General features: G+C 38.6%; 1 protein-coding gene across 1 annotated transcript; it reads right to left on the bottom strand.

Annotated features, from left to right (window-relative positions):
- Positions 1–283: 283 nt before the first annotated feature.
- On the bottom strand, positions 284–15,263 carry TTPA (alpha tocopherol transfer protein). The gene is made up of 5 exons (XM_068187952.1): positions 15,012–15,263; positions 7,493–7,646; positions 6,096–6,289; positions 2,830–2,940; positions 284–1,181 (listed from the first exon to the last, which is right to left on the bottom strand). The coding sequence occupies exons 1-5, from the start codon at positions 15,204–15,206 to the stop codon at positions 1,008–1,010; spliced, it is 828 nt and encodes a 275-aa protein (XP_068044053.1). The 5' UTR covers positions 15,207–15,263; the 3' UTR covers positions 284–1,007.
- Between the last annotated feature and the right edge of the window lie 408 nt (positions 15,264–15,671).

Here is a 15,671-nt window from a genome sequence, read left to right as displayed (position 1 = left end):
TTATATGGAATGATTAAATACATAGTGGTTGTGCAAAAACAAAACAGAGTTAAGAACAGTTACTGTACTGAAAATAAAATGACGATACCAAGCATCTCCTATGCAGAGGTCCAAAGTGACCTCAAAGCACCCTTAAAACATACAAAAGCTCTTTCTAAAGTTCAGGTCCACAAAGGATAACCTACTTTTACCCCCAGAAACAAACAGATAATGCAAACAGCTGAAAATTTTTGACCTCTGTAGTCCTCTACACTAGGAATTAAAGGATAATAATCTGAGTTGCTTATAGTTGTCCATAGACAGTATCACTTTGAAGAAAGAAAATAAGAATTTTCAAGGTTGTTATGACACTTTTACCAGTTCCTCCCCCCAGTTCACACTGTTCTTTGAAGAATACATACGTAGTGCTTTTCTATAAAACTTGAAGATTACTCTGTTAATTAGGATAAAAAGGGAAGCTGCAAAAGCAGCACAACAAGTAACACAAATGTCTCACTATTGCTAATTTTCAATTTGATACAAGCTAACAAAACAGCATTTTTCCCTGAGAGTCAATCCAAAAAGCAGCCTCTTCACCCCCTGTAAATTAGCCCTGTAGTCTTATTTCTGCAACCAACTACCCTATTCACAGTCTATTCTTTGTTTTGTATTGTCTTGACAAGCCAAGATACAAGAGCTAAGTGTAAGGTTCTGGACTACATTATTACAGATGAGTTGTCTCCAAAGACCTAACAGCAGCATGATCAATCTGATATCCAATGCACTCTTCAGCTATCTGGCATACAAGTTACTCAATTAGAAACAGTGCGACAAACATGCAAAATTCATTAATCTCTTCAGACATACAAACTGATAGACTCCAGTTAGTATAAAAGTGCAGCCAATATAACATTCAGTGAGTGCCCTGCAAAGACATACTGATTTCATTCACAATGGAAATTTTCATATTAAACTTATTTCCAATTCCAGTGCTCAAGAATTGATAAAATACTGTATTAAGGTTATTCCTAGGCAACCAGAGAAATGCTTTGAAGATAATCTGAAGATGCCATTATGAAGTCAGTCCATTCCTTCGCCAGCTCTTCAATGGAGACTTCCTCCCCCCCATATTCCTGTGGGAGAATGCTGATGGGGAAGTGTTCAGTCAGACTCCGCAAGTAGTTATTTCCATGCATGTACACCTAAATCAAAATATTAAAAGCATTTACTTGGGTATGAATGCTAGACTATTGAATGAGAACAGGCAGCAAAACATCTCAGTGCAAGAGCTGAACCCACCAGCTTGGTTTAACTAAGTAAGTGTATTTGTTCATAATGAATTCCTTAAAAGGAGGAACTACCCTTGTGAGTTTCCCCTAGGTACTCAAACTCTGTCCTCTGAATCTGAAGGCTGGTGAAGGATGGACTACAACTTGAGAACTGCATTTTATGTAGCTGTGAGCACAGGAGCCAAAACTAACTACACACTTGTTCCAGACTGGTTTAGCAGACAGGTTTAGCTGATGAGAGTACACACTACATCCAAACTGCTAAACTGAGCTAAACCATGAGAATACTGGTGATTTGTTTGCCATGATATCTTGTACTTGCCTTTCAGTCATTTCCAAGAAAAGAGCCCTGTCTGGCTCATGGCCATTACTATCTGGTCCTGCCACATGTATTCAAAAACAAGATGATGTAGTATGTATGTAGGTTCAGACAGGTGACAAGGAAGATACTCAACAGAATCTATATATCAGTCCTTATCTTTCAGTTCCAACTGGAATTGGATTCTGGACTACTTCTCCACTTTAACCCTTGCAATACTGTAGGTTTGGTTCTTCTCCTCGTCTGGCTCATGGCCATTGCTATCTGGTCCTGCCACATACATTTAAAAACAAGATTATGTAGTATATATGTGGTTCAGACAGGTGACAAGGAAGATACTCAACAGAATCTATATATTAGTCATTATCTTTCAGTTCCAACTGGAATTGGATTCTGGACTACTTCTCCACTTTATTCCTTGCAATACTGTAGGTTTGGTTCTTCTCTTGCTTTATTGTGGCTATTTTGAAGCCTTGTTCGTTACTTCCAGTCTGATACTTTTCTAGGATTTACTATCCCGGCATGCAGTGGCTATTGTAAAACACCCAAGATCCATGTGCTGCGAAAAGGAGGCTTCAGAAGGGGAACAACAATAGGCAGGGCTGCTTATTTTGTACCTTAGTCCCGTTGTTACCATTTCACTTTTGTGCCAGCTGAAAACTCCAATATTTTTCCTATGCTATAATAAACCATAGTCCTTGGCATGCTTTTGCATCCAAATACAAATCTATTTGCAGATCTATAACTGCAAAACTATTTAAAGCAACTAAGGAGCTATTTGGAAAAAAAAACTTAGAAATTAAATCTGACCAATTTTTGATGCATAAACGCCTCTGGAGTTCTGTCAGAGCTAAACAGTTGTCTTCTACTAATTCTGCACAACTTGGACCATAAAACATCGCTCAGTGATAATTTTTCTCTATCATTTATAGGCAGAGTACTGGGAAATCCAGGACCCATTTCTTTCTATTTCTGCAGAAGAATTATTATGTCACCTCAAACAAATTATTTAACCTCTTTGTGTTGCTGTTTTATCTCTTCAGAGTAGTGATAACAGCACCATTTCTGACTCTCATGTTAATAATAACTGCAAATGCTTTACTGTTAAATTCTGGAGGTCTGTATGGCACTAACAAAAATGGTTCATGCTCTTCAGTACTCAGGAGTAACAGAGCCAAAAGAAAGTGCTGCAGATTATCATACAAGGGTTTTGTGCAGAAAGAAATGTTTGTGTGCACTCACCCGTTGCTTTATTTTTTCAGTGAGAAAAGGCTTAATTAGAGCGAAGACAGGGTGGAAGAATAAAGGCTCATTAATCAAGTGAATACCACGAACTTTCAGTGGAAAGGAATCCTGTCAGCGTACATGGAAAACAGAATAAGAAAAAGAAAACATTATTGAAACACCTCTATTACTAAGCACAAGCATGTAAAAACTGTCTAGTCCATCGGTTAAAGTATTTCTTCTGACCCTGCCAATTCGTGCATTTTCTAGCAGTGTAAATTAAGAACAACATTTAGAAAAATCATATCTTGTTCCTCCCATTAGAGGGAAAAATCTCACCATTTTTTCACCTCAGTAGGAGGTGAGATTGAATATTAAAAACAAAGAGAAAAACTAAAAAGAAAACTATCACCAAATTGCACATAAATATTATACACAACTCTGTGCTCAGCCTTTCTTCTAAAGTACAATTTTTCACAAGATTTTGTTACTAATTTACAAAATGCTATGTAGCTATGTGCTTTTATTGACAATTTACAGCCTGAAGTATAATACATAAACATATATAAACTATTGAAAAATACTAACTTTAAGTTAAATAAGTTGTATTTATAATTCAGAGGTAAGCCTTGAAATTACTAGGAATTTGGCCAAGACAGAAATTCAGCTTTACAACAAAATTGCTGTTTTAATGACATTTTTAAAATATCTGCTATACAGCCTTTATAATATAAAACAGCTTAGATTCTACTTGCATTCATTTAAAAGATCCAGATCTTTGAAATTTAAAAGAAAATATGGCAGTGCTCAAAATAAGCTTTGTGCGATTAGGAAAGTACAGCTTTCCTTCATATCCCACCTGATACTACCTCTGACATGTTTTCTGCTTATAAAAAGTGGTACTTCTCTCAAACATATCTCCTCACTAGTTCAATAGTTCTAAGGAAGAAAAAACCCAAAGCTAACACATTTGTTTAGTGCCACTCCTTCTAGATTTTAATGTATGATAAAGGCCTTAAAATTATCAGCTTGTACGTTCACTTAATGTTATTATGGGTTATCATATACTTAAAGTCTACTATCATGATTTTCACAAAACAATTTTCTGCCTGGGATAACAGATTTTTCAAGATAATGTCGCTTATTATCCGTACTATGCTTTCCATTCCTTAGTACATACTTCCTTTCTATTAACTTCTGTTTCTTGATACATGCTAATAATTTGCAAGACACATTTCTTGAGTAAAATACAGGGTTAAAACTAAGGTTTCTTAACTTTTATTTATAAGTATATTCTGGAGTGCATTAAGCATGTCCTGGGGTGCATGAGGCACAGCATCTCCAGCTGTGCAAAGGAGAGCATTGTCCTGCTCTGCACTGGGGCAGCCTTGCCTTGAATACTGTGTGCAGTTTTGGGCACTATAATATAAAAAAGGCATTAAGCTATTAGAGAGCTTCAAATGAGGGCCAGGAGGATGGTGAAGAGTTCTGGAGGGGATGTCGTGTGAGGAGTGACTGAGGTCATTTGGTCTGTTCAGCCTGGAGAAGAGGAAACTGAGGGGAGACCTCATTGCACTCTTCAATTTCCTTGTGAGGGGAAGAGCAAGTGCAGATTTCTTCACTCTCCTGGCCAGAGACAGGACCTGAGGGAATGGCCTGAAGTTGTGTCAGAGGAGGCTTATATTGGATATGAGGAAAAAGTTCTTAACCCGGAGGGTGGTTGAGCACTGGAACAGGCTCCCCAGGGAAGTGGTCACAGCTCCAAGCCGGACAAGACTTCAAGAAGTGTTTGGATAATGCTCTCAGTCACATGGTGTGTCTCTTGGGGTGTCCTGTATAGGGCCAGGAGTTGGTCTTGATGATTCTGATGAGTCTCTTCCAACTTAACATATTCTATGATTATATGATATTGAACAACACTAATATAATCTCTGGATAAAATTTACAAACCCAGTTAAAAGTGAGGAAAGAAATCAGGGGATTAAAAAAAAACAAAAAACAAAAAAAAAATTAAAATTCTTTTTCTTCTTAGAAAAGAACACTGGAAACACACAATTTTTAATTTTCCTTTTCCATAGCTAAAACAAGCATTTAGAAGTTTGAAAAACATTGAAAAAATCAGAAATAGGTCAAGATGGAAACATTGCAGTCAAAAAATTTCCTGCTTTGAGATAATGGATTGAAACCTTTAGATGTACTTGCAAATCCTATTCTGCTTCCTTTCTGCTCTATTTCAAGCAATATGTTTACTACCTCAGAAATCAACTGAAACACTCTCACTAGTCCTGTTTTCATGAGATCTGGTCCTGGACTACATAACACCAGGAGTTCTTATTTTAGATGTGCAAAGTTGGGAATACCTAATGGTTTCAATAAGGTTTTATGGTAGCTATCAGAAAGGAAGAACATCTGAAGTTCTGATGATATTAATTCAATGACTAAGCTTTGATTGAATCTCAGATTTGAACCTTACCAAATCAGAGCAAGAGATTATCTCCCTGGCTCATTTCCACATCACAGGCTAACAGTTTTATTATTACTGACTTTCAACATAACTTCTGAAGGAAAATAAGATTATAGGACTACACTGTAGCTTGCCTGTCAATTCTCTGTCCCCTTTTTTCTTTAATTTTTTTTCCTCTCAAATCCAGTGGCAAAGCTCAACTGAATTTGGCAGAAAGGAATAAGCCTTAAAGACAGTAAAGTTCTCAGAAGTTTTGTGAAAAAACAGGAGGTGAGGTAGCAGTGATTTGCACAAAACAATGCTCATGTTGTGGGGAAGAAAGCAAGCAGAACATAAATGTTGTACATTCTTTTGGTAGCAGATGGAAGATCACATAAGCATCATCCATATTAGCAAAAAGTTAGGAGTGTCTTGCTCTTAATTGCTCACAGTGCATGCTATTTTTAATATTCTCTGAGACAGGAATAAATGCTTTAAATATTGAGATAATGCACAAAAGAATGGAAGAGAAGAGATGAAACAGGATAACAAATAGAGATCCTTCCAAATCTGGGCTTCATCTGCTCCTCCAGTCATGAAATTCTTGTGTTGTAAGAGGTTGGTGCAGTTCTTGTGAAATAGCAGAAGTTAGAGGGCATTTACTGGTATAGAAAAATAAAATTTAGGTAAAATAAAGCACAACTTGTAATTGATTTAGGATTTTGTTCTTAGTTGCATAGTCTGAGAATGCCTACAGAAGGAAAATTTACTATAGCTTGGAAGAGAAGAAAAATTGGAAGCCATAACGATGAAGCTGCATAAAACATTATGTCATACTTACGGTTAGAACAGCAGCAATATTCTTGGCCACTGCTGGACTGATTTGAAAAGCATGAGCAAATCTCCACCCTTGAAGGTCAAAGATGGCCTTGACTCCATTTCGCTGAGTCTCAATCTCCTTTACAATGAGTTCAGATGTGATGAGACTTACACGGAACACATCATATGCTGTAAATAAACTGGGATCCCATTGTCCTGAGAAGATAGATTACCCTGCGTCACCGTGAGAAAACTCATACACCTGCACTCTTTCTTCCTACAGCTTCTAATGTGCTTCTCAGGAACAAGAATTAATCAGCAAGAACAAAGTTCCTGAAATAAACTGTTTTGCCAGTGCATAAGTTAATTTGTGTACTTGCTCTCTCATTCATCTTTGATGCTCGTTTAGTATATGGTACCACATAATGTAGGATGCTCTACCTATGGCCATAGACCCAGTACAAGGTACAATTCAGTAACAGTCATGCTAGCAGAAACTGCAGATCATCAATCCAATCAATTAATATAATTGTTTTTCAGCACCAGAATTCTGGAACAATTCAGTGAATCTCACTTATTTTTTTTCTGAGGCCTGATCAAAAAATTGCATGGGATGAGCCTTAACCCTACATGAAAGCTTTAGAGGGCACAACTGCTTACCAGACCAGATGATAATAAGACAATTCTTTGAAAGTTGGCAAACATAAAGCCTCTGTCCAAAACAAGCATAAAGAGATAGGGTGTTCATTTAACTATGTACTTTTTGAAAATATTTCTGGGAGATGCTTCAAGCATTTTCCAAGTGTTGTCAGCTAGGGCTCTTTGGCTACAAGTAAACAGCAAAAACCTGGTGAACTGCTCATCCAAGCATAAATTAAACTTTGATACATGTCAAAGTGTACACCTTTGTGTTCTCCCTGCTCTGTGCTGCATCTGCATCGGTACCACAGTCTTAGCCCATGGCTTTGACAATTTACATGAAGTCAAATGATTTTTGGGACACTCAGAGCCAAAAAACCCACATAATATTACAAGTTTTAACTTTCAAGATTCTTTTGATGCAACAAGAATTTCACTAAAAAGAAAATCAGGTTCTTCATAAGAGATTGTACAGCCTTAGTCATACCAATATATAAGTAAAATTATTTATCTGTTTATAGCTCAGTAAATTCACCTTTATATTAACGTAAATGCATTTCTAGCAAGGAACATAAATATATTACCTTTCTAGTTAAGATATTCTGATATGATCTAGTTTTATCAACCTCTGCAGTTGTAACCATAAAATATTTTTGATTTGCTGCTGAAATGGTGATAATTAAAAAATAAACAAATCAAAAACAAAGCAAACAAACAAAACCCAAAAACTTCAGTATCAGAATCAGGTGTGAAACTGTTCCAAGCAATTTTGTCACTCACCAATTCTGTATATTAGAACTTTGCTTCCATGTGGGTCTCTTGACCTTAGGACTCCGTGATAGCCAGCTTGCAAAAGACCAAGAACAGAAGATGGTTGTAAATCTGCACTTATTTCTGGGCATTCAATTCTCCATTTCTGATAATTCTTCAATAACTGGAAAAAAATTAATGTGGATGTCAGGTAAGCATCAGCTATTATAGGAAGAACACAGTTAAAAATATGTTTTCCAAATGTGGTCACAGTCAGGTTTAATTCATTAAATTAGCTATAATTTAATTGTATATTTTAATCAAATCACTCCTAGAAACAGAAGGTTGCTATGCTGGATCAAGTGAGTGAGTAAATTGCCATGATGAATTTAGAACCCAGTCAAATCATTAATGGACTGCAGTTGTCATTTTGTGTCAGAAAAGAAAACTGGATGTACAACAAGCCTGTAGTTTCTATGTAAAATGCATCTAAACCCCATTTTTTTCTGCTCAGGTTACCTTTACAATTGTTCGTTTTGCTACTGCATCAGACTCATTCAGGATTTTTTTAAATTTAGACATGCAAAATGTTATGGAGGAACATTCTCCTTCACTCACTCTCTCTCTCTCCCTTCCTCCCTATTTTATACACAGTCCTCAGTAACTCCAGTTTACTATTTGAAACAGGTACACTCATCAGCATACCCAAAAACATTTTTGAGGTCCCTTCTACCCTTCTGAAATGAAGGAATAAAACACAGTAGTGGGTCCATTACACACTTGACAATTTCCTTCCCAGAGTGGAAATAATGAGAACATGTTTGGCTAAAACAGAGATCCTCTCTGTTGTCAGGGACTTGGTCAGCCTGGTTCCCAAGGCTGGGAGGCAGCACCATAACCAGTATTTCTAAGGCACAGGAGGAGCTGTGTGTTGAAAGGCCATGGACTAATGCTAAGGAAGAGGCAATCAAAGGTGCTCCTTTGTGAGGTAACATCTGTGTTGAGGAATTACAGGCAGCACTGAGAAAGGTCGTCTTAGAAATGGATAGTGAAAAATTAAGTTGGTGATGCAGTAGTTCTTACTTCCAAGTCTAATTACCATTTCTCCTTTAATATTAACTAAGTGGTTGTGGGGAAAATCAACTATGCCCTGCAACTAAAATTTATTTAATACATTGTGCATAAGTAGGAAGCTATGCAAGATTGTCTTCTAAAATGCTTCCTTTCTGCTCATCAACTAAAATTTGCCTGTGCTGCATCACCTCTGCTAAGTTCTCAATCACTTAGTTTGGAAAGTAGAGAGATAGCTATTACAAGTAATTCACATTTTGTATTAATTTCCTCAATGGTTATGACTTAGAGGTCTAACCCAAGACCTTCAAAGTAGCTAAGAGAATCAGAATTTTTCAGTACCTTGTTTCACAACAAACCAAAACTTAGCTTTAAGTCTTAAAGGTGGCATGCACAGCCTAGCTTTTAAAATTTTTTCTATATTTCATCAAACAGGGAAACCCAATCTGATTCACACCACAGTTTCACAAATGAGTGTGTTCACTGTACTGAAAGCAGCAACCAAAAGTCTTTTATTTCCTATAATTTGTATTATCAGAAATTAGTTTTTTTCTTTATCAATTACTCCATATTTCATAACAGAAATACTAAAATTAAAAGAGCTGTCAGGTCCAACTAATAGAATATAACCTTAAAAAAATTACAAATTTATTGCATCTATGTAAGTATAATTTTCTTCAGTATTTTCATTGGAAGAATGATCAGAAGTAAATGATCAGTAAAACTCAATTAATCCCTACAGACTCTTAGAGGGAGACCTGAAACTCACCATCCTGTAACTCACAGCATGCCCATGTCAGATAATTAGTTTTCCCTCTGTACTCTTCCCTCTATTTTCAAGCTTCTTGTATCATTTTGCATAAAATATACTTTTTCTTCAGCTTAATGCTTTTCTGCTCAGCTTAAGGTCTTGAATGATTTTGAAGGTCTCTCAAATGAATTGCCATGAGGAAACTATTTATAAAACATTATTGTTTATCAGCAAAATTTACATAAAAATACACGGTACACTGATCAGAAATTAGCTTTATTTTTAATGGAAATAGAGCCTATAAATATGTATTTAGATCCAAAAAACAATAAAAAAATATATCCCATGCTAGAATCCCACTTGATTTGGCAGTGAAAAAAAATTAATCAAAGCCTCATCCTAAACCATCACCATAGAAAGAAACATTTAACCATTAGGAGAATTTTATTAGAAGTCTCTTGACTGCATTCAATCAGTTTTAACCTAGGTTAAATTTAAAACAAGCAAACAAACAAGGCAAAGGAAAGAGGAAGGAAGTAGGGAAAGTAAGTTAATTTATGGAACAGAAGTTCACTGTAATTGCAAAGATAGGCCTGTTGAGGTACTCTGATTATCTCACTCTGTCAGTACTTGACTGTCTACAAAAGGCACTGTTTGAGCAATCCCAGCTGCTTTGTGCCAGACAGAAATGTCAACATGTTTTATCCTTGGTCTTTCCAAAACAGACTCTGAAATAGCAGCAAAATACAAAACCACCCCGAAAACAACTATGCAAACATCTGTCACTTTGTATTGTCACTTCTAAAATCTGTGGTACCACAACATCATGAAGATATATATTTTAATTCACATACACATATCAATACACATTAATTCAATACCCTAAATAATCCTGTCTAGTCAATACAGTTAATTTCTCATTTTCATTATATTTACACTTTCCAAGTTGGAAACAAGGATTTAAGTTCTTGGACTTTGGAAGAAAGAGAGTGGTGTTTTCAGCTTGTGATGCACTCAAGATCCTTACAGAAGGCATAGTTAACCTACTTGCACACCCATTAAGGAGTAAATATATGGTTGGAATACTTCTGACCCTTTCCATGACACAAGTAAGGGGTGCACCTTTCAGACACATAACTTGGCTAAGCCTAAAACATACTCCCCTTGGCAAGAAAAATTACGAAGTGCTGAAGAGTTCTCAGATTTTGCAAACCTATTCTAATTACTTAAAATTATTTAGATCTGAAGTAAAGGTCAGCATTAGAGAATCTTCCACAAAATCTACAGCTAGTTTTGGCAGATATTCTGTAAATTTTTATTTATGTAAGCAATTCCTCTTACAGCTGGACATAGTTAAGTCTCACATGGCCACTTAAAAGAGTAATCCTTAAACATGTAAAGGAATTCAAACACTAGCAGTAGTTAAGAGGTTTTCTAGTTTTACACTGTTTAAGCACAGAAATTCATGTGAAATTTTTTTCAAGTAGGATTCTTTTTCAGAAGGGAAAAACATACGTGTGGCATATAACGATCAGTTTGGATATAGATGAAACAATCTAATCTCAGGAAAACCAGACACATTCATTACCCAGTATAAAAAATGGCTCACGCACTTAACAACACAAGAAAAACATCTCAGTGTATAATTATCTGTGTTTACAAACAGAATAACCTACTTAGCACCTGCTCAGCATCTGAAAATAGATGCAAGATAACTTGATAAAGGGAGGAAAAGCTGGATTAAAAACTCCAGTGTCTGTAGTTCAGCATTAATTAAGAGGTTTTTCCCCTGATGTCTGTTGGGGATAGTTCCAGATTTCTGAACAAGATTACAAAGTTACCAATTAAACCAAGATTCATGTCCCACAGACAAAAGTGAACTTAGCACTTTACTTAGAAACAAAAGAACTAGAAAACATTGTGCTTGTTAGAAAAGCTAATGCATCTGTATATGTAAATTAATTATATTTTTCTTGATCAATAACTATTTATTTATATTAACATGGATGATAGGCAGAATTAGGCCTCTATTGTGTCAGAAGCTGTACAAATACACACAATGCTTGGGAAAAAATGTTTTCTACTGGCATTCTTTGCAGGAGAAACCACAACTCAAATTTCAGAATATAAACCATTGCACATATGTATTTTATACATCTTTTTATATATGTGTGTACAAATGTACCCAGAATTTAAACATACATTATACACAGACAAAGAATTTACAATATTTTATAGAGTCATAGAACTTTCCTAATTCCTCATGCATTACTTCCTTGTCACTGGAAAAAGACTGGCACGTGCTGGCTTAGCACAAAGGGAAGCCTGGCTGACTGATTTGTGTTTCCTCAAGAGTCAGCTCAGAGAGCTAATAAGAACTCTTCCATCCTTTTCAAGGAATTACTTGGAACTGATTTCAACTTAGCATTTATGTTTGAAAGCTGTGAAGGTCCTCAGATATACTGTCTGAGACTCAGCAGTGTGTTTGACACTACAGAAAACAACATTTCTTGTACAGTATAGTCATCTTAAGTGACTTCCTTGCAGCAGAATGCACTAGGAAATCCTCGTTCCTCCATAAATTGAATGCAATACCAAAGTCTGGCCATATACCTTGGTATCAACCAGAACTCTTAAAAGGATCCTAGATATTTAGAGAGTTTTCAGTGCCACAAAAATGATGCTTACATATGTATGTTATGAAAACCCTTTGCACAGAATTTCAATGCCAAACATTTTTCTTCTGTTCCCCAGAGTATAATCTATTTCAGATACAAAAAACAGCATTCCAAAATCACTCAGAGTCAGTCCTACACAAGAGTTATAGGATGTAATGCATAATAAAACAGGAAGAAACATTTATGTCCAAAAGGAGATACTAATTATCCAGATTTCTCATAGTGAATCCAAGTGACAGTGTTTTTGGTGATAACAGCGAAGTCAAACACACATGCATAGCTGGCACATTCAAAAAGGGGAAGACACTGATCTCTGTGGTGACCAGTGACAAAACATGAGGGACTGGCCTGAAGTTGTGTCAGGGGCAGTTTAGGCTGGGTATTAGAAAAAGGTTCTTCACCCAGAGGGTGGTTGGGCACTGGAACAGGCTCCCCAGGGAAGTGGTCACAGCATCAGCCTGACAGAGTTTAAGAGGCGTTTGGACAACACTCTCAGGCACATGGTGTGACTCTTAGGACGTCTGCGCAGGGCCAGGAGCTGGACTTCAATGATCCCTGTGGGTCCCTTCCAACTCAATATATTCTGTGATTCTGTGAGAGTAGTCTGTTACTGAGCTTAACTGAATAATCACTGTCTTCAAGAAATTAAGACAGTTTTATCTCTTCTTCAAGTCCTTCAATTCCAGATACCTGTTTCACTGCTAGATTTTCTTCTAGCATGACAACTATAATTATATCATTAGTTAAAAGCAAGTCTGGAATTGCCATTGGAAAACTGGAAAAAAATGCTGTTATGAGTCACCACAAAGAATTTAGAAATGGAATGTCTTGACACAATCTACCAGTTTATTCTTTTCTGAAGCATTTCCAAATGTTGATGAGATAAATCTGTGTCAATTATTAACCAGAAATGCATCAATAAAAAGGTCTGGTCAGGTGCCAGACTCTTGATTCATAGTTAAGGCTAAGTATAAGCCTATACTAAGATGCTGGACAACCATTGCTTATATGCATTGACAGGGCCATTAATTTTGATTATCCCTTAGCTGCTCTACAAATAATACTATGCAGTAGTACATGGAAGCCCAGTGGGCAAAGAGAATCTTATTGGCCTGAACTGTAGACCAAGAGGCAACATCAAATCAGGACAAGAAGGAAGAGCTACTCTCTGGACTCTCTGGACTGATATTCAGAGGGCTCTGTCTAGGATGAAGTACTAACATAACTTCTATGTGAAGTCACACTTGGGTTAGATGAACTTAGGACCATGAGAGATTTTTGCATAATAATTCTTTTTGGCCTTAATATACCAATTGCAATAAACACATTCCTGTGGGGGGGGGTGGGGAGGGGGATGGGAAAAGGAAGAAAAAAAAAGAAGTGCTTCTGTTATTCTTCCCATACTGTAAGAGAAGTATTCTAGAAAATGGTGTCAGCTGGTATGTAGAAGATTAAGTGTGAGTGGCTACAGCACTTGGAGAGCTGAAATTCTAGACAGAAACATTAAACAACAGGTTGGTTTTGAACATTAGAATCTCTTAATTCAAAGGAAAGTTTGAAATTCAGAAACTTAGCAGCCTGTGGAGATGCAGAAAATCTAAAGAGGTTTTAAAAAACCAGCTTTTTGAAAGGAGGTCCCCAGTGTCAAGGGCTGATTCTCAAGAGAAGCATAGGAAATTTGCTACTTCATAGACTCCTATTTCTAAACCTAGTCTAGATTCCAGGCACCCAAAGATTAGTCCTACCTTCCTAACACACCTCACAATCCCATCAAAGTGCAAAAATATATGGGCCAAATTCAGATGTGCCACCGTCCTGTCTGTAGGATTACCAGTAAGAACAATTGCAATGCAATTCTGAGTGGATATTCAAGAGTCTATATGACCTCATTAAGCCCTTTAAGCATTTTGGAACCAAGGAATACAGGAAAATAAAATGGCTTTTGTTGGGAAAGAAAAAAAAAGGCATGGTCCTACAATGGTTAGTTGCACAGCTTTGATATAAACAATCTCATGAACTTCAAGTAAAAGTAAGATACATAAAACCCAGAGGAATCTGACTTGACTCGTTGGTTCTTCTGTTGAGCAGGAAAGGTTTAAAGCTATGATGCAAATGTCATGAGTCAAATGAAAAGAACAAAAATACAATTTTTAAAGCTATTTATGATTAAGGGCCTAATTCAATTTCTCCATTTCCTTTTTTAGCTACCTTGATCCTGCAATACATCCATATGCAAACAATCATCTCTTATGGTAAACGTGGAAATTCTACAGTCCAGAGAAGTCAGAAACTAATAGATGAAGAAACTAATAGGTGAAGTATGTTGGGCAATGCTGTGTAAACAATGTAAAATTTCAGGGAAACACAGCTTTCAGTTGGCACATGTGAATCAATGCTTTTGCCCTGGGAGGATTTGGAAATACTTTCTGTTCCAAAGGTTTAATGGCTGTCAATCTTTCATTTAAAAAAATAACAAACTGATAACAATCTGTGCCTTTGGATATTAAAAATATGTGTGCTCTGTGGCAAAGAGGCATACAAAGAGCCAGGAAAGTACCACGACTTATCAAAGCCTGCAAGAAGTGCTGTAAAAGACTAAACTCCAAGCAAAAAGCAGTTTTACTCATAGTTTTAGAGTAATTATAAGACCGTAGTGAAACTAGTACGGCTCCTAGTAACCTGAGCCTGATAATCCTGACAAGGGTGTCCTTTGAAGGATGCTGTTTCCCAATCGGAGCTGTGACCTCACCACACTTACTGTATGGGCGAGTGACTGTACCGCGCTAGCATAGCCTTTATGTTGCCACATCGACACCGCGCTGAGCCAGCCGCGACACCGCGCATTCATTCGGAGCCGCGCCGAAGACACGCGTGACACGCACTTAGTTACAGCCTGGAACTTCCCGCTCGGCCTCGCCCGACCCGGGCAGCGCAGGGCACGGACCCACCCCACAGCCCGTCCCCACAGCCCGAGCCCGGCTGCTCCCGGCCCGGGCCGGGGCCGCGCTCCCCGGGCACCGGGACCTGCCGCCGCCGCCCCGCTCCTCACCCTCCAGGCCAGGTCCAGGTGGAAGTCTCGGGCGCGCAGGAACCGCACCAGGAAGGCATCGGAGAGGGGCTGCGTCCAGCGCTGGCCGGGCTCTGCCTCCGCCCGCCGCCGCAGCTCGGACACGGCGCCGCGCACCCGCGGAGAGTGGTCGGGCAGGTCATTGAGCTGCCCCGCGCCCGGCGGAGCCTGCGACATGCCCGCGGCACGGCCGAGCTCTGCCCCGCCGCCGGCCCCGGCCCATTGAGAGGGAGCCGCGGCGCGGCGGGGCCCGGCCGCGCTGCCCCCGCCCCCGCCCCCGCGGGGCTTAACCCCTGAGCGCCCTGCCGGGCCCCGGGCAGGTGTGCCGGTGTGCCGCGGCCCCCGCCCTGCCTCTCTTGGGCTTGCTATTCCCACTTTTACGGACCTGACTGGTTTTTAGAATTTTGGGCTTTAAGCCCATCTCCTGTTTTTCTCTTCCAGCCCTAAAAGTGAGCTGCACCTGCTCCCTCTGGAGGGCGAGGGGCGGCCCCACCGGGCAGGGAGACCCCCGCCGCTGGTACCCGCGGCGCCCACCGCAGGAGGGTCGTCCTGGACCCCTAGGACGTGCTAAGGGTGGTGGGCGCCCCTTTTGGCGAAAACAATCCATCTTTAGATACTAAATCGCAAAACACTGCAACTTCA

This window comes from Anomalospiza imberbis, chromosome 1, assembly GCF_031753505.1.
Source record: "Anomalospiza imberbis isolate Cuckoo-Finch-1a 21T00152 chromosome 1, ASM3175350v1, whole genome shotgun sequence".
Taxonomy (NCBI): domain Eukaryota; kingdom Metazoa; phylum Chordata; class Aves; order Passeriformes; family Viduidae; genus Anomalospiza; species Anomalospiza imberbis.
This window is presented reverse-complemented; position numbering and strand designations above follow the sequence as displayed.

Excerpts from the sequence above, each read along its gene's own strand:
- TTPA (XM_068187952.1), bottom strand. The coding sequence starts at position 15,206 with ATGTCGCAGGCTCCGCCGGGCGCGGGGCAGCTCAATGACCTGCCCGAC. Across the intron at positions 6,290-7,492 it reads AGTTCTAATATACAGAATTG|GACAATGGGATCCCAGTTTA; the intron begins GTGAGTGACAAA and ends CTATCTTCTCAG. Across the intron at positions 1,182-2,829 it reads CTGAAAAAATAAAGCAACGG|GTGTACATGCATGGAAATAA; the intron begins GTGAGTGCACAC and ends ATTTTGATTTAG.